At 51.9% G+C, this 18,622-nt stretch overlaps 4 protein-coding genes across 4 annotated transcripts; 1 reads left to right on the top strand and 3 right to left on the bottom strand.

Moving 5' to 3' along the window:
• Window positions 1-5,100: 5,100 nt before the first annotated feature.
• Window positions 5,101-6,436, top strand: M406DRAFT_75869 (uncharacterized protein; the record flags this gene model as incomplete). Its single annotated transcript, XM_040925914.1, has 3 exons — window positions 5,101-5,131; window positions 5,553-5,808; window positions 6,040-6,436. 3 exons carry the CDS (start codon window positions 5,101-5,103, stop codon window positions 6,434-6,436), a joined length of 684 nt encoding a protein of 227 aa, XP_040772292.1.
• A 2,790-nt stretch (window positions 6,437-9,226) lies between these two features.
• Window positions 9,227-10,425, bottom strand: M406DRAFT_16992 (uncharacterized protein; the record flags this gene model as incomplete). Its single annotated transcript, XM_040915416.1, has 6 exons — window positions 9,227-9,320; window positions 9,437-9,471; window positions 9,540-9,887; window positions 9,950-9,969; window positions 10,073-10,095; window positions 10,190-10,425. Coding segments are annotated over 6 exons (756 nt in total), but the record flags the coding sequence as incomplete, so codon positions are not given.
• A 960-nt stretch (window positions 10,426-11,385) lies between these two features.
• M406DRAFT_347784 (uncharacterized protein) lies at window positions 11,386-12,739 on the bottom strand (the record flags this gene model as incomplete). Its single annotated transcript, XM_040922329.1, has 2 exons — window positions 11,386-12,436; window positions 12,572-12,739. 2 exons carry the CDS (start codon window positions 12,737-12,739, stop codon window positions 11,870-11,872), a joined length of 735 nt encoding a protein of 244 aa, XP_040772290.1. The 3' UTR covers window positions 11,386-11,869.
• Window positions 12,740-16,166: 3,427 nt separating this feature from the next.
• M406DRAFT_96035 (family 47 glycoside hydrolase) lies at window positions 16,167-18,388 on the bottom strand (the record flags this gene model as incomplete). Its single annotated transcript, XM_040926318.1, has 5 exons — window positions 16,167-16,274; window positions 16,355-16,833; window positions 17,252-17,854; window positions 17,953-18,134; window positions 18,204-18,388. 5 exons carry the CDS (start codon window positions 18,386-18,388, stop codon window positions 16,167-16,169), a joined length of 1,557 nt encoding a protein of 518 aa, XP_040772289.1.
• Between the last annotated feature and the right edge of the window lie 234 nt (window positions 18,389-18,622).

Genomic DNA, 18,622 nt, shown 5'->3' with positions numbered 1-18,622 from the left:
AGGCTTTCTGGGTATGCTGGGCTGCTGTTGGTACTCTTGAACTCGAATTTGACTGATTCTGAATATGCTGAGGAGTGTTCTCGAGGAGAAGAGGGCTCAAGAGCGGCTTGGAGGGTCTAACAGGCTATAAACCACTAGCTTTCCATCCAGACTTGATATTCTCGCTAGAAAGACCTTCCGTACGGGCTTTGTAATAGTTCTCGAGGAATAAACGCTTGCCAAAGACTGTTGAATCTCCCCATTGGCTGATATAACTGACTTTTCGTCTGTATGCCTTCTTGAGAGCTGAAAAGACCCCTAGATCGAGGGGTTGAAGTACGTGAGAGATATGAGGAGGCAAGTAAATCAGCAGGAGGTTGTTTTGATAGCATTGCTACATAAACTCGTCAGTTATATGGCTGCTGTAGCTATCCAGGACTAATAGTCTGGTCTCTGAGGGGTCTGCTGGCTGGCTGGCTGGAATGAAGATCTTCTTCAGCCATTCGAGTGCCATAGCGTTATCAGTCCATCCGTTCCTTGTTGCTGTAAACTGCTAGCTATCGAAATACTCCAAGAAGAGAGGAAACCACTGTTATTGTACTGTTTGCCCCTTGAAAATCACCAGAGGGAAGAGATAGGCACCTGTAGCAGAGATACACTCGAGGATCGAGGTTCAGAACCTCGACCCAGGCTCTTTTCGATGGATTGAACGTGAAGAACAGCTACTAAGGACTAATCCGTTCGCTCCTTGGCCTTCAGCTATTCCAGCTTCGTCCATATTCCATCGATTAGCTGGTTTGATAGCTTGAACTTGAGGAAGATCGAAAAGACGAAACCAAGGCTGTATTACCTCTGTTGTTGCTCCGTTAGTTCGAGCTGAGGCAATCCTTTGACTCTTGCGAACCTGAATATCTGGATTTCTCTTCAAAAAAGCTTTTGCCCACTTCCTTCCTAGCGTTTGAGGGTCTCCTCTGACCTCGAGGATTCGTTGAGCAAAGTGCCTAAGCTCTGAGTGGCTTGGTGGAAGCCCCATGGCTTCCTGAATGCGAATCCATTCAGCCAATTTCCTCTCCTGGCTAACAGAAAGCCTTTGCTTATGTTGATAGGCTGTTGAATGCGATTCTCCTCCTGCTAGGCGGTCCTGAAGAGTAGCTCGTGGTACACCCCACTGTTTCGAGGCCTGTCGCTGAGATACACCCTTTCTGACAGCCTCGAGGGCCTGGGCCAGCTCAAATTCGGTATAGGGCTTCATGATATACGTATAAAGGTCCTGTGAAGATATGAAGTTGATCAGAGTAAAATTGGTTGAGAAAAGATATTGAAAAAAAGAGGTGGCTGGAGAGGCCGGGGGGTCGGCCGGGGTGGCCGGAAGTTGGTGTGGCCGGAGGTTACCCCCTTTAACTTAATCTCTTCAAGGATTTCTTCTTCAGCATACGTTTTTCTGCCTCCAAATCTCTCCTGAAAGGACTGCAAATGCTTCTCGAGACCCCACAAAGAACTGAGGACATCATGAACAGCTACAGCGTTCCCCTCGTAGTGTTTTGTATGCCATAGGAATGGCTGCAAAAGATCTCGAGTTGCCTCAAGCGCTAGTCCTGCTCACTCAAAGGTTGTATTTTAGCACCGCTTCGAACTTGCTCTTTAACCCAGAAATCAATAGGTCTTTTCAGCCTCAGCCGCCGCGATATCTCAGCTTCTGTTGAGTTCTATTGCGTCTCCTGAGCTACCACTGGCCGCAAGGTAGATATATCGCCAGTTTGCTCATCTGTAGGGTCTGTAGGAAGCGGTGGTGGTGGCATCGTGAGGTCTTGTGCTGTTGGCTGAGGAAGGGCCTCTGCCAAAAAGGCTGTAGTATCCTCGAGATCTTGGTCCTCTGGGGAAAACAAAGAGTTCTGAACAATCTTCTCGAAGTCCTGGACCCGCTGTACACTTGCCTTGAGGAAGACTACAATAAGATGAGCGCGGCGTATAGGTCCTTCTCGCTGCCACTGATCCCACTGATTCCTCTGTTGCTCGAGTTCCTGCTTAAATATTAGCAATAAGCCAGGAAGATACAAAACAGCTCGACTTACCTCATCAGCATCGCTGTTTTCAGCCTCGAGTATCTGTTTAGCATTACTAGAGAGGAAGCCTTTGATAATAAGGTTAATAATATGGCCCCAGCAGCGGCATCGCCGTTCAATCCGCAGCTTCTCAGCTTCACGATGATTGAAGCCGTACATCTTGCGAAAAAGAAGCCTTGTTGCCTTGTCGTTCGTGCTGTCGTTATCAAAAGTAAGCCAGCCGAGCCGCTTCTCAAGCTGAAAAGCCATAATAACCTGATGGAGATGCCACTGGAGGTTCTCGCTAGTATGCTGGCCGTTGATCATCCTCACTGCTATAAGGCGATTTCGCAGCTTTGCATCGCTATCAACAAAATGCGCAACCACTGCTAGAATGCCTTTGTGGTTAGGCGAGGTCCAGAGATCAGCAGATAGATGAATCTTCGAGATAGCCTCGCGCTGGAGCTGAAGCTGAAGACCAGCTAAGTTCTCGTGAAACGCCTCAAACAGCCATCTCATCACTGTGCCATCACTTCGGAGGGAAAAAGTGCTCCGTCAGAGTGCTATTCCAGACCATCAACAGCTAGCGGAACTGAGGCGCCTCGAGAGTTGAAAGAGGTATATCGCAACAAGCAACCAGCTCTGTTATAGCTTTCTTCGCGAGACTAACAACTGCACGACTTGGAGCGTTGGCAGCGTCTTTCAAGGCATCAGGGGCTGTATATAGACTGCTGTTGTTGAAAAGGCCACGATGGTTTATTCTTCGCCGCTTTCGCTGGCCAAGCTCCTCTGGGCTAACCTCCTCTTTCTCTGCCTCTGCAACAAGCTCTTTCAGCTTGCCAAGGTTATGGCCCTCATTATCGCGACCTTCGAGATGCTTTAGAGCTGCTGATGTGCTTGTCGAGATACTGTTACGCGTGGTATATAAGGTCTGCGATTATTTTGATCGCAGAGGCGACAGAACCACCAATCCGCTGCAACTTTGCATGTGCCGTCAGCCTGTACGATGACCTCGAAGAGCTTCTCGCCGAAATGCCAGATATCAGACCCGTGGCGCTTCCTCTTGGCCGATGATGTTGGCATCCAGCGAGCTGGGACAAAGGCATGGGATCGTCCTGGAACCTTAATGCGTGAGAGGTCTTTGAGGGTACCAAGAGAGAACTGTGCTGTGGCATCGTGGGCATCGATCTGCTTCTGGATAGAGGTATATCTCGCGTGGCTAAGCTGGTTGAAAGCATTGCTATTAGCCATGATAGTGAAAGGAAAGCGATGATAGATAAACGCGGGGACACCCAGGTGCGAGACGCGAGGAAGCAAACGCGAGGATGCCAAGTACAAGGGTAGAAGAGATACAGGTATAACAGAAGAGCTTGCCTGCCAGCTGAGGAAAAGACCAAATACGGATATATAGGCCGAATAGCCAAGGGCCAGGGCAAAAGCCCAGGCCAAAACACCAAAAACCCCAGCAAGGTTGCATCCAGAGTGGGCCACGATAGCTTCAACTGAGCCTATAAGGACCCACAATAGGACTGAGGCAATTCGCTTGTTCGCTTGCAAGCCGCTTGGTCAAAAAGGCCGCTTACTTGTCTTGAAGACCATCGCCAAACCGTCAACTTCGCTTGTCAAGCCGCTTGATTCCGCTTGACTTGTGTGGAACGTTGATCTTCATATGCTACGCTGACCTACGCCGAGATGGTATCGTGGTTAAGCTGGCTGATTTCGGGGGCAGTGCTCAGGCAGTCAACCTGGGAGTCGGAAGACCTGTACATTTTAGTCCATGTTGGTGTGCTCCAGAAGTACTCAACCAGGACCCAGATGTTGATTGGTGTAAGGCAGATGTCTAGGCATATGGTCTCGTCGTGAGTAGCCTTTGTGCCAGTTCAGGAGGCAGCTTTGGAGTTACGCTATCGGAATCGAATTTCCTGACCGCATACTTGCCACTAGACATGGCACTGACAAAATCGCTAGGGAAGAGAAGGCGGATGCCGCAACAGCATCCAAACGTCCTGTAGGTACCACTGCACCCTGACCTACTGATTAGCTTGTCCCAGTTTATGATTCGCAATTATGGAAGCACAGCCTTCCTCTTGGATGGCGTCCAGAGAACATGTCCACATCCTTGAGCAGCAGGTCATCATCAGTCTCGAAGAGCTGTCCCAGGCCTGCTCTGAGGCTTTGAGGGAACCTTTGGAGGTGGACGATCTTCCGATCTGCCTCCCAGATATTCTAGCTTCTCTCACGACCTATCTAGATCAGATGGGCCATATAAGCGAACAGCTCAGATATTATAGAGATTTTTGGCGGCGCAAACAAAGAGAACGGAGCCACATGATTTAACGAGATGCAAGCCAAGGCCAACTTATCCCTAGTGAGGTTGCTCTTGCTATTTCTTCGACAGGGAACAGGCAGTTGAGAACTTGCGAGCCTCCACCATGGATGGAAGCACTAAAGCTATCTGTCTTTTCACCTCGATGTTCTGCCAAACGCATGCGGAATCGCAACTTCTCTGGCGAGTATTCCTCTCATATCTAGAACTGGCGCGTTCGAGACTGGCCGTGAAAGTTTGCGCACCTATTGGCCATCCCAATACACCATGGTCCGCAGAATGACCAGACAGAGATATCCAGCATACGAGAGCCTCGGAACGAGAGAGTCACCCTTGCAAGCCCACGATCTTCCTTTCATGGCCTTAATACTCGCCGTATATAAGCAACAGGAGCTAGTATCACATTCTGATATCATAACCTCGAAAGATTTGGTATTTGGCACCACCGAGCAGGTTTCTCAAGCCCTTGCTAGTCCTCGCGACTTCGAGGGGATAATACCGAGCCTGCTCCACCAGCTTTCGCAGTCCCTGGATGCGGTTGCTGGTCCTCTTGCCAGAGTTGTCTGCCTGAAAGGTGCCAGGCTGGATGTGTTGGACAGACTGAATTCTCCCACTCAGATTTGGACCGAATCACCAGAAGCCTGCTCGCCTCTATGTTGCGCCATCATGCGAGACTCGTTTAGTACAAAGCAATGGGAGCTGATGAGCTCATCGCTCTGAACACTTCTCGTGAACATCATAACCGCTGGTGAAATGGATCGTGAGGGACGAGCCATGCATAGCAGTGAGTTTGACACCGTGTGGGAGCAAGTTGTCCAGACTCTCCTGGAGTGGGGTGCTGATCTGATATATGTCGCTGCTGATGACTCTTCCCTCTGGCTATAGCCCTTAACACCCCAATGCAGTCTGTATCCGGCTATTCTTTGAGCATATGCAGAGCTAAGACTATGATATTGACGCAGTTCTCCTTAATCCCTCGAGATTCTTGCTCACTGAGTCGAGCACTTCTACATCCATGACTCTGGGTCTCTGTATTGTGCAAAGCTCCGAGGTCCATAGCACGGGCCGACCAGCCCCATGATCTCGAATTGATGAAGTGCCTGCTGCGTCTGGCACCTTCTCTTGAGGGATTCGAGAGGGAGCGGTGGGGGGCATATATGATACTGCATATCGCGTGTGCTAATGGTCATGCTGAGATAGTTTAGTTTCGCTGGCCAAAAAAGGCTTCAATGTCAATATTGGCGAGAATACCAATAACATAACCGGGCTGTTGCCGCCTGGAGATGCATGTGAGCGCATTCTTGCAACCCCTCCTCAACCTACTGCTCTGGATCTCATCAGCATTTCGCTATCTGCCTTACAAGTACCTCCTGGGATCCGGCGAGGTGGCTACCTTGAGTTGAAGAAATGGCAAGAAGACATACAATGCGACGTCACGAATGCGCCCAGATACAGCTTCAGGTTCTGATATTCCTGCACAAGATGCCTTTTAGTCTCGATTCCGAAAAAGAACAGGACGCTGGGAGGATCCAGTCTCAAGAGTCAGGTGGCTGAATGGCTGGCGTCAATCCTAATGCAAAAATTGCACAGGGATACCCACCCCCTACGCTTCTGTCTCATATTGTCTGATGAGGATCATCCAGACATGGTCGAGACACTGATCAGTGGGAATGCGTCGGCGACGTGAATCAGCGAGCGGAACTTTGGCTGCGGAAGCTTCACGCTCTTAGCCGTGGCTATGTCCAAAGACTACAAGGAGAGCTTCAAGATCACCCTAAAGGCAGGAGCCAAGGTCGACGACGACGATCTCCTTCGCCACGCCGCAGCCCGGAACAGTCTCTCAGGTTTCGCGCGCATCCTACTTGACCATCCTCATGGTGCCGACATTGACAAGAGGGACGGCGACTCCGCGACACCGCTCGTCCTGGCCTTGGTCTATCAGCATCTGAATGTAGTCGATTTACTGCTTTCGAGGGGAGGGATGAAATGTGTAATTGAAGAGTTTGCGTTCTTCAAGAGGATGCAGGACGATGGCGAGTCTGAGCCACTGCACATTCATGTTGGGCTTGTACCAGAGGAGGAGCATTGAGCGCCATTTCCGCAGCCGCTCTATATGAGAATTGTCAAGATGAGGAGGGCGAGGTCGAGATATACCCGTGGGAGGACTGGTATCCGCATCTGGGAACCAACAGAAAGCGAGGTTCTGGTGCAGGCGTCTTCTCGAACGTATCTTCATCCTCTTATCAAGAATGAAGCTTGAACGGGGCAATTAAATCTATATGTTCATGTTATAAGTATGAGAGGAACCATGTCTTCGTGGGCCTTGAAAGGATGGATCGCATTGCCAAAAAGCTCAGAGGGTTAGGGGTTTCACAAACAATGCGGTCAGGAATATCCAAATGTAAATATTTTTCGGCCTCTTATCATACACGTATAACCCAACAAATAGACAGACAGATGGGGTGAAGATGCACTGCCATCACCAGTCAAGATGCAATGTCACAGGGACTTGGTGTTGCACCTCTCTTCGTCAGCCCAAGTCACCTCTTCATGCACCATGTGCGCATAGATGCGCATAGCTTGTCACATGTCGCATACCCAAGGGCCGGAGGCGGCGCAAGGAGGCACACAGACACCTTTTCCCCACTGTGAAATCCATGTGCAGTGGGTTTCTTTTAACACAATCAACTTCTTTTTTCTTTCTTCTATGGGGATGCAACTCGTTTCTAGGTCCGCGCCAAGTACAATATAGAGACAATATACCGATGTCTTCCTCCACACGCGAGAATCGAAACGAGATGAAGTGGCAGTTGAGAACGTCCACCGCTCGTTATGCTGGGTTGGAATGTCGGATAGTCTATTTCAGGACAGACCACAGCTTGGGGGCGGCACATTGGGTCGCGCAGTGGGCGAGGTGGAAGACTGTGTTTGCAGTTATTAGCGTTCGTCACATTGTGACTTGGCGCACGATGCGCGAGCATGGCAGGGCTTGGTGGATGCTGAAGGGAAAATGGTCGCAGCGCAGGGACAGCTTCCGACTTACACTCCTCAACGCAGTCCTCCTTGGCACCACCGTTCTCCTCCTGGCCGGTGACACGCTCGACGCACTCGTCGTAGTGGTGCTTGGCAGGTGCGCACTGCTTTGACTCCTTGCACTCTGTAATTGTAGATCTCGTCAGCCAATTGATCTTCTGTTCATATTCTCAAATTGTAGCCGAAGTCGTAGAAGGTGTGTCTGCCTCTGGCAGCGGCGGCAGCCACGACAACCAGTCGCTTCACAATCAAATTTGACCCAGAGAGTCGAAAGCGGCCGTCGTTGGCGAGACAGACATGGAAAGGGGGTATCGATGATGCTCAGGTTTCGGGGGACAAGTAGGTTGGCCTGAGGCGTGGTGACTGACGTTCTTCGAGCTCCTCCTTTGGGTCCTTTGGCTCATCGTCGTCCTCCTCTTCCTCTTCCTCCTCCTCCTCCCCTGCCTCTTCCTCCTCGGAATCTTCCTCGGCAGGCTTCTCCTCGGAGTCGTCGCTGCTGGCGGTCTCCTCCTTGCCCTCGTCCTTGGTGTCATCAGCAGGGGCGTCGTCGGACTGTGCAAAAGAAAGAGAAAAAAGAGCGCAGGTCAGTTACAGCTCGACAGTTGGAAGTCGCGGCGCTCAAGCTCCAAACCGTTTTATGTGTAGATGGATAATTCGCGAAGGGCGGGGAGGGGGAGGGGGAGGGGTTGGTAGGAGACAGGAAGGCTTGGGCCGTGGCCCGTGATAGTCGCGACGCACCTTGGACTCTGCCTCGGGGGCCTCAGCATCAGCGACGCTCCATGGCGTGGCAGCGTCGACCAGGTCGGTGATGGTGTCCCAGAAACCCATTGCGACTGTGTCTCAACCGTCGATGGCTAGCTAACTTTGGGGAGAGGAGCTGGCTTTCGATCCGCAACGGCTCGCGTACGTGAGGCGGATGGAGAATGGGTGTGGGTGGAGTGATGTCGTCGACACTGCAACGGAAGGTCGGAATGAGATCGTGAAAGCTCGTCCGTCGAGCCCTGGGAAAAACCGGGTAGCTAATTGAGACAATCTGATTGGTTCCTGATAACCCTAACCCTGAACAGGCAGGACGTCGCCGCACTGCACCTGCCGCGGTCGTTGTTTCCCGCCATGGCCACGACGAACCTTGCACCTCGCCCACAACAGCAAATAGTCGTTGCCTCGCCAAGGAGAAGAGGCTTCAGAACTGTTGTTGGAGCAAGTCATCTAAGACATCAGACATATATATCGAAACATCGAAATGTGGTCGCGCTGTGAACGCTGTCCAGTGTCACCATGTCCATTTACCAGCAACCTTGCTCGCTCCCCAATCTCGACATAGCCTCAGCATCTTGCTTAGCAAAGATGGAACAACTACAGACGAACAGCTGCAAGGGAAAGCATTACCTGCAAGGCTTTCACGGTCTCTGGAGGTGTTACAGCGTGCTTCTTTCCTCTCTTGGGGCAAGCAATTTTTGTGTTGCTTCGCACATACGGCACGGCTCGATGATGGTAATTGCTTGATCACTATACCGTGTCATCTCTCCCTACTCTCAGCGTTCGAACATCCAAGGGCCACCTCCAGCCCTGTCACTTCACTAATATCATCATAAAATCCTGGCCTCATACAGATTGGGACCACCAAGCCAGCATCGCCCTCTTCCGCCATACTCGGGTTCTTCCGGTTGGCTACATCAGTCACATCTACATCCGCTGGCGTCTGTGGGCGAGGCGGCCCGCTCGAGATTTCCGCGGATCTCCTAGATGTACCTGACTCGTTGCGTGCTCTAGACGACTTTGGTAGTCTGTTTGAAGAATTGGCGTCGGCGTAGCAGTAGAGCTCGTCGCCCGGGACCGACGACTGGGCATTGACGATCTTTAAGATGAGCTCAGCCATGTTCATCTCGATGTGGAGCTTGATGAGGTACATAAGGGGATGGAACTGGACGTAGCTGTGGCTGGTCAGGCGATCGTGAACCACACAAGGATGTCTTTTTTTTGAGGAGGGGGGAGAGAAGGGGTTCCCTTCTGGGAGCTGGACGAGACCTTGTCTCAACCTTACAGGAATGTGGACTGGTTGGGTATGGACATGATGCCGATGAGGACGACCTGACCATATTTAGTTGGAGAACCGTACACTTGATGGAGGCAGTGCAGGGGACGGGTTGTTTGCTCACATCAAGTGATATCGAGATGAAAATCATGCCGATATTGAAGCGGTACAGATGTTGAAACTTGGTCAACCCACAGGTGATCAACTCCTTCCTGACAAGGTAGATGAAGTACAGGTTGAGGAGCAGGTCCAGGATGGCGAAGATGCCCTTCTCAATGCGGTCCCAGACATCGTTGAGGTTCTCCCAGCCCGGGCTGATCTGTAGGCGAGCAGGCATCCAGATGATGAAGACGCTGACGTTGATGGCTCCAATCAACAAAGTCGCTGCCCACTTCAGCCTCCTCACCCGCTTCTGGTCGTACATGATCAGGGCGATGCGGTTGATGATGATGTGCATGATGCATTGTATCTGCTTCCGGGTCAGTTGCCAACTGCCTGGTGAAGTGAGGGCTCCGATATCTGGCGTGGACGGACCTGTACGACCCAGAGACATACTGTGGGCGAAGGAGAGCCGCGTGATAGTAAGCATGTGATTCCACACGGCCAGGGCGGTGGAAAGTGGGGGGGGGGGGGTTCTTGGCAAGGAGACGACATTACATATGCTAAAGAATATCCCAAATCTATCGACACAACGTTAGAAGATGGTCACTGAGAGCATCGACGGCAGGCGTCAAGTGTGAAAAGAGTGGAAGAGAGAGAGAGGAGAGAACGAACCCTGGGGGTATCACGCCATCAATAAACAGAAAGGTGATGATGGAAATGACCACACTAGACAGCCACTCTGCCGCGATCATCACGATGTAGGGATGAGCGAAGATGTTCCTGGATTTGCTCCATGTTCGGTATATCTGCTGGACAATTCTGGCACCTGTGAACGCAGCACATGCCGTCGAGAATCCAAACATGAACGCGATGAGCGTGCGAGAGGTGTGGGACGGCGTAGGCGCAAGCATATTGATGAGGCCGCCTCAAGGGAAAAACCAAGTTTGGCGCTTTTGAGAAGACCGGGAGGACTGGCATCACTTCGATTGCTTCTCCGGAACCACAGGCTCGCTGCGGATGGGAGGGTAGATGAACGGATGGCTGACTGGCTCGCCGGGACTGTCGATGAGAGGAAAGGAAGTGAAGGAAAGAAAGAAAAAAGAGAAGAAAAAAAGACATGTGCACAAGATCGGGCTTCGCAGGGCTCAGTGCGAAACCAACCTCACATTGTTCAAATTTGTCATGGCAGGCTTCTTTTTCCATGTCATCTAGACACTAGCTTCATGGTGGTGGCAGCAGCGGTAAACTTGACCGGAGGTACATCCCCGGGGAGTAGGAGGCAAGGCAGCCAATTATGCTCAGGCATTCCCTAATCCTGTGAATATCAAGTACGATGTGAGAACGTCACAGGCAAGGGAGCCATCTGCCACTGGCACGGAGGCCGGCAAATATTGGGGGATGAGACATGGGTTTGCAAATTATGAGCGTGGCGGCAAGTACCCCAAGAGAGGTTCCAAACCTCAAAAAGCAAAGTATGCAGCAGAGACTAAAACAATGGCTGCAAGGTTTCGGCCTCCATTATGCCCGGAGCTTCCCTCTGAGCACTCAGATGGGTGTGAGCACTTGGCCCAAAATGCAGAAGGAAATACTGATATACTGCTGTCCACTGGACCAATTGCTCCTTGATGTTGAATTGACTTTGCAGCCTCGAGTCAGAACCGGTGTCGATCTCCTCGAGAAGGCGTGGTAGGAAAGAGAGGCCAGCCCCAAAGAAGAAAGGAGGGGGAAAGGGCAAGGGGAAAAAAGGGAAGAAAAAAATCGACGAACATTCGCTCCTTTGGCCACACATGGGGCTGAGTATTGATCGGCTGGCACGCGCACAAAAATGATCAATCACCTTCGGAGGTGTGGGAAGAATAAAAATTATTGGCGGTAGTGAATGAATTGGAAGTTGTTTCTTGACAAACCTGAAACACGTTACATTGATTCATTGTTTTTTTTTCCGAGCGTGAGAAAGCATGTTCATGCCGGCTATGCCGTTGGAGATCTCCAGCTCTCTCCCATTCAGCGCATACTGTCGTCTGCGCAGAGGAGAAATGTACTTAGTGCTCAAGTGCTTCTGCAGGGAGCGAGTCTCTGTGGAGCCCCACCCTAACCTACAGCCGTACAACCGAGGTGCGACATGCCAGACCTGTGGCGTGTGTGCATGCATACGTTCGTTCCCAGATGACATATTCACGAGGGACGGGGCTATGGCCGATTGGATACCCTCCACATCAGTTATGATTCCGAAAAGAGATGCGATTCGCCCCTAGAAGGCGCCTTCTCCGAGTCTTGCCAAATGACCGACTTCTTGCAGGTAGAGACAAGAGATGTGGGGTGTTTGGGGGGGGGGGGGGACAAGGCTCTGCATCACTGAGCCCTCTCGGCGTCCTGCCTGTCCCGTTCATCGAACTGTTGTTCCACAGCTTGAGCCTGCGCCTCATCGTACCCAGGAGGTGGCTCGGCCGGCGTTGGCTGCGACTGCTGCCTCTGGGCCTGCGCAGGCGCCTCTGTTGATGGCGGCTCCGATGGCGACTGAGCCGGCGCAGCCCCAGCTCCCGCTGGCGTATAGGGAGGCAAATCATCGTCATGGACAGTGATACGCGCTCCCGTCTCCCTACCGACGTCCCGAGCATGGTTGAGTCGCTCATACATCAGAGAGTACTTGCTGTGGTATGCATCAATACCACCATGGTTGAAGATCAGGGTAAGTTCGATCCTGGGAATGCCGCCTGGGATCCCTCCACCCGGCCTGGGTTTCGCCTCTGCCTTCCACCTCCAGGCTCCAAAGCCCAGCCAGCCACCCCCGCGTGGCTGCGGGTCATATGTGTCAAGTATGAAGGCTGAGAAAGAATGAAATGTTGCCGTCGGCCGCGCGGCGAGGTAAATAATCTGAAAAAAGTCAGGATATCGACCGAAGAGGTAGCTTGAGACCAGCTACTATGATTCTGTTCTCGTTTCTTCCTCCTGAAGACGAATGACGGAAAGGGCGATGGGGAAGCAGGGCTGAGGAAAAAAAGAAACGGAAAAGGAAGGGAAGGAAGAACAAGAAGCACAGGTGAAATCGCTAACCCTCTTGTTTGTGATATAGGCAACGCCGTCATCGCACTTGATCGAGAAATCGGGGTTGTCTGTCCGCAGACCCTGTGGAACACGCAGCTCCAGGCTCACATGGTCTGGTGTCTTGAGGACTATGTTCTCGTCGTTCAGAGGCTCGATCTCGCCGTTCTGCTTGAGCATTACCCAGCTGCAGTCATGGTCAGCCTGCTTCTCGAGACATGGTTCGTCGAGTTGCGCGTTGGGAACAGCCACGCCGGCGCGAGGCGTGTTCGCTGCGATCATGGCTTGGTGCAGCTGAGATCCGAAGTGTAGGTCCATGAGGAGAATGGCGAAATAAGAAAAAGTAGCAAGGCTGTGTGGTATAAGGGGCGACACGCAGGACAGAAGGGGGGAAGGGAGGTCGATCTTTTTAATGGTGGAGCCGAAAAGCAGAGATCAGAGAGAGAGAGGGGGGGGGGAGGACAAAGGTGGAGTGGGCATATGCAGGAAAACGGGAGAGGAAGTATAGGAATATGGGAAGACGGAGGAAGATGGACATACTTTATCGACATCTCGAAGCCGGGGGGATGTATACAGTGTCGTAGATGTGGCGTCAAAAAGGTCCTGCGTTTGCCGCGTGGCTTTGTCCTGCGTGAGATGACACAGGAATGCCTGAGAGCGGCCAAGATGCGAGCAGACGCTGCACGTCTGGGGCAAGGGTAACAGGAAGTCGAATCCCCCGGTCCAGACGATCCGGTGCAGCTGTTCAGAATGCCAGGGACGACAACAGAGCAGGGAGGGAGTCCACGGACGAGATCCTGGGCAAGAGACGGTGGGTAGGTCAGGACACCAACCCGTGACTGAGATCCAGATTAGGCTGGCAGTACGCTCCCTTGGATTCGATGTCGACAGCGATAGCGTAATGCCAGGTGTACTGGCTTGACTGGGTAAAATCCGAACGCGACGAATAACTTCTCTGCCTGGGGATGTACAGAATGGGTGGCGAGTGTAACCGCAGGATGCAACTTGAGCGTAGCAGCAATAAGACGCTGGGGCCTTTTTTTGTTGGGTGTGAAGAGAAGGGGGGGGGGGTTGGGCAGTGGTGGTGGCGGCAAGGCTGGACGATATTTTTCACTTGTTGCAGCTCTGATCTGACGCTTTCTCAGACAGCGTCGATGATGAGAGGATGCGATGGTGGAGCAGGTGCTTGTGAGCGTACCGACGAGTGTGAGGATGAGTGTAAGAGTAAGGACATTGAAGGACGTGTGACAGGCAGTGACAACGGGATAGCGTGACTGAGAGTGTTGGCTGCCGCAACAATGTACGAGGGAAGGTGATTACGTGACCGTCGTGATGATGGAATGAATGTGCTGGTGTAGCTTGGCTCGTCACTACTGGGCCAGAAAGTCGACCAGGGTATCAGTAGTGGGGTGGGTGGGTTTTCTTCCTTGGGAAAGGACCATGGGCGCGGTTGCTGCTTGAACTTTTGCCACCTGGCCACGGGCCGGCCAATAGTACTGCTGAATATTTACTGCACAGTACTACTTGGCCGGGCATGTAATTAAATTATTGGGCCGCAGCTTCACTTGTCAAATACTCAAAACAATACTTGGCAGCACACTACACTTTACTCACCTCTAACAGCAGGCAAGACGTGATATAGCAGCGAAAAGGATATGCTCTGCCCAATCCCTTAGTTCCCACAACAACACGAGAGCAGGAAATGGCTGGCTTGGGTGACCCTTTTTGAAACTCACCTTCTCGACCAGGAAAGTTCAAGGCTCTCATGATCTTACATGCTCCAAGTCAGCCAAATGTTCTGATCCTCGTACTGCATCCTCGCTCGTACAGTGGCATCCGTTGGTCCAGACATTAATGATTGGGTTTGTTTGATCCAGTTGTTACGTAGATCACCAAGCGGTCTCGAAGCCCTCATCCTGCGGTAGATTCTCAACAGCTCCTAGAGACCTGATTCATTATTTGGTCGATCCACTGCTTTCCAGCGTTTTGTTGCAGCAATCATGATGAATGTCCTCTTGCCGTATGCTTCCCTATTCGACTGGCACGCCTGGGATTCTCCCTCGTCTAGAAATGCTCATGTGACATCTCCTCGTACCTGAGTATTCCCAGGGCCTGCATCATGCAAGCCACGTGTAGATGAGTCCGTCACATCGCAACAACCTGCAAGACTCTGTGGGGTGCCCACTAATTAATAATAGTTGGACGAGTAGCACAGAGGACTCCGTGAGCTGTAATCAGTGACGAGAATCGGACAGGGCAGACAGACTTGCCTCGCGGAACCGTAATTATACCGCTTGATTACCTCTCCAGGCTCAGCTCGTCAACTCACCGCCTAGGCTCTTTGCAGAGATCCTGTCTTATCCCCGGTGGCCAGCCAAAGCCTCCTGCTCCCACGTTCAGGTCACTAGTGATATGAGGATGATCAAGCTCAAGCTAGCGTATAGTCAGCCAAGAGATAAAGACTGAAGAGACGATGATCTTCAAGTTCCGGTAGTCCAATCGCTAGACTCTCGTGCGAGCATGGTGCCTTCTCAGATGGAAAAGATTAGGGAGCATCACAAAGATACGATTCCGACATGTTAGCGAGCAGGGGGCGTGCGAGGTCCCTTGGGAGACAGTCTCATGCCTTGGAGACGCCGAGACGGACCGATGCTGGCAGCACTCACTTCCGTGATACGTTTCCAGTGACCAGGGGATATCAGCTCGCATACTTATCCGAGTCCCTACTTGATGAGCCCTTGGTCAGCGATTGGGCAAATGGTCCTTCACCGCCTGGGTGACGCGATGACCGCACGTCAGAACGAAGTGCCATTGACCGGCCGTGGACGATGACAAGAGGGGCCAGAGCCATGGTACCCAGCAAACACTTAGGCAATGGTTTCAGGCAGTAGTGCAGGTAGCTCACATGCTGTGGCTCAGTCTGGGCCACGACTCACCGCAGCGTGTGGTGGATCACATCAAAGAATCCCCCATGCTGCCAGCGCATCGGACAGTGAGAACGGCATATCACTCACACAGTCAGGTTGAAGTTGTGTGTTATATTGTTTGGAGGACCGTTCATTAGGGTCAGATGCAGTGCTGAAATTTGGACGGGCACATCTCACATGTATCTTCAGTAAGGGTAGTCGCTCACGATGGAGTAAGAACCCTCACAAATGGTAATGGTTGCCAGGCTCTTCGTCCACAGAGCGCCAGTAGAACTTGGCTCGTTCTTCCATAATCGACATGATTTCCTCAAGGATAACTGGAACCCCCCTAGAGAAGTTTCTATAAGAGCTAATTTCATATAAATAACGTGGCATGGTATATTTGGTAATTCGTCACATGCAGGCCTTGAGGCAAATATCACGCGGGAGCTTCCTCGCTAACATGATGACCAATGACCACTGTGAGGGGGGTTCCTTTTGTCTGGTGGCATGGTATCGTTTTCAATGGGATGGACGAACAGAAATCAGCAAGGCAATTCGCGTTTATCTCGATGATCATCATAGCCACAGTATCAACTCAAGAGCCGAGACTAACTGCCCAGTCCACCTGTACGAGCGTCTTGACTAATACATATGTAGGTGGTAGGTCCCAGGGAATAAGATAAAGGTGACGGGAAGGTTTATTTCCTCCGCTTGCTACTCTCACCGCCGGGAATCTTGACCGGGTGAGCCTCAGTGTTGAAAACAAACTCATTGGTCTGGTCGGCCTTGACCTGGTATGCAGCATCCTATGCATCACCGTCAAATCAGTACTCTTGTCGATATCATTGTCCATGAAACGAAGCCCCTTGGGCGGGGCACAACTCACCTCTGCGTGGATCAGATAACTATACTTCAGCACCTCTGCAAACCAAAAGCTCTCCTGAAAATTCTGGAACCCACCGCCGCCCACCTCGTTCACATCATTGATACTCGAGTAACCACTCCCAACCCTGCATGTCTCATTGATAGCCAGGTACGCCTCCCACGCCCAATCTTGGTATTTCGGGTCGCCAGTCGCACGATACGCGTAGTAGAAGCTCTCCACAACCTCGGGCCGCGTGATGTACTGTGCGTTGGTGATATAGAAGCCGGCCCGCTCGTAAAACGACTCGTCGCCTTCTGGGACCGGCACGTTGTCGGGTGCGTATTCGCCCAGCCACATAAAAGTCTCGGGCCCGATGCCGGTGGCTGTTTGGTAGTAGGTGTCGCGGCATCCGGCCACGAGATCCAGGCCAAAATCGATATACGTAGGCTCATTGAGGGTCAAACCGCCCAGTATAAAGTTTCCACCATCGAAACAGGCAACTGGAGAGTAATTGGATGTTTGTCAGCCCCGTCTGTGTCTCGTCATAATACTCCCTTTTTGTGCGAGCTGGCGGGTGTGATTGTGCTTGCTTCTCAGGAAGGTGGTGCCCCAAAGGAAAGTCAGCAGACAAAGCTTGTGATTACAAACATGGCCGGAATTCCGTGTTTGTCTCCCATTCCGCAACGCGTAGCCCGCCTCATGGCTCGAGTTACACTTGTAGACTCAGTGTTTTTGTCATTGAGCCTGCTGGCGGCCTCAATTGGAACAAGTATTTGGGGAAAGGGGTCTCGGAAGAATGGAGCATATAGGTAGGAGAGTTGGAGGGTTTGGTGGAGGGGAAGGGAGGGGGGGGGGGGGGCTTGGAAGGGAGACCGGTGTATGAAATTGACCACCCGAGAAGGAAATGAGCCAGCTTACGATGTTCCGAGTAATAATCGATGCCAGACTTGGACGAGTTGTAATAATACGCCAGGAACGTCAAGTCTGGCCTGCTTGTCGGGTGACTGGCCAGATATTTGATGCTGCTATCTACGGCGAGCACCCAACGATCCTTGTACGTTTCGAAACGCACTGGATCATAGACGTACATTTTGATCAGGTACTCGTAGAAGCTGTCCGTGCCGCCCGTCCAGCCGCCCTGGCTATCGACGAAGCTGCCGTTGGCGATCGAGACGTCGGTGCCTAGCAGACCAGGAAAAGGCTCGCCCAGTTCTGGGTTTTTGGGGTGGATGAGATATGACTCGCCCTTCTTCGCAAGATCGCTGTAAGTGGGGTCTCCAGTCAGGTCAGACAGGCGTGTCCACTCGAGAACAAGTGAGCCGATGGTCGCAAGGCCATTGGTCGTAGAGTTGGCGAGCCGAGGAGGGTCGAGATAGATGCTGTTGTCCGGGATACCAGTGGCCGTATTGAAAGCAAATTTCAGGTTATCTCCAAGGCTCTTGGCTTGGGTGAGAATGGTGTCGGCTTTGGAGGTCAGGTTGCCGTATTCAGAGGCAAGTGGTCCCGTGAGGAGATCGTAGGCTATGTGGAACAATCACAGGATATGACGGTCAACAATGCGCACCATGGGAGGTCCGGCACATGTTTCTATCCGGAGGCAAAGACAATCAATGACCCACCAGCAAGCAAGCCGCCGAGATAACGGATGGTCGTTTCAAAGAGTGAGACTACTGTATCGTTGTAGCTGACGCTGAAGTCGATTTCTGGCACATAGTCCAGGATCTGAGTGACCACCTCCGTATTGCCCATGATCAGCGCCGTGCTGAAGGCATCAATGGCACTCGCGCCCCAGCCATTCCTACTCCCTCATCAGTCAGTTACCAAGTCAACCCAATTCCTGATTTATCGGACCACTGTACGCTGTACTGACCTGTCGTTCTCAAAGGTGTTGGTAACAGGGAGTAACGAGTCGCCAGGGAAGGCATATTTGTAGTACCCGTCCCAGCTGATCTGGAATGTCTGCTTCACGGCATCTGCTCGCGTCTGGTTGTATGTGTAGGCCGCAGGAGGGCCAGAGTATCTCTTTGTTGGGCCATCGTAGGAAGTCCCTCGCATATGAGGGCCCCGAGGAACGGCTGCCACTTGAGACACCGTCGCCAGGGCTGTAAACACATAATATGGCAACAAATGCATGGTCTGAGGTCGTGATAGCTTTTCAATGACTGCTTAACACTACCTCACTGAGACTGCGGGAACAGGGCGACAGGAAGGGCTGCCAGGCTCCTGCAAGATATAATCTCGGGCCATGAGAGAAATGCTCACTTTTATAAACCTACTCTGTTAAGCTAC

This window comes from Cryphonectria parasitica (genome assembly GCF_011745365.1).
Source record: "Cryphonectria parasitica EP155 unplaced genomic scaffold M406scaffold_8, whole genome shotgun sequence".
In the NCBI taxonomy this organism is placed as follows: domain Eukaryota; kingdom Fungi; phylum Ascomycota; class Sordariomycetes; order Diaporthales; family Cryphonectriaceae; genus Cryphonectria; species Cryphonectria parasitica.
The sequence above is the reverse complement of the archived record's forward strand: the minus strand, read 5'-3'. Positions and strand labels throughout refer to the sequence as shown.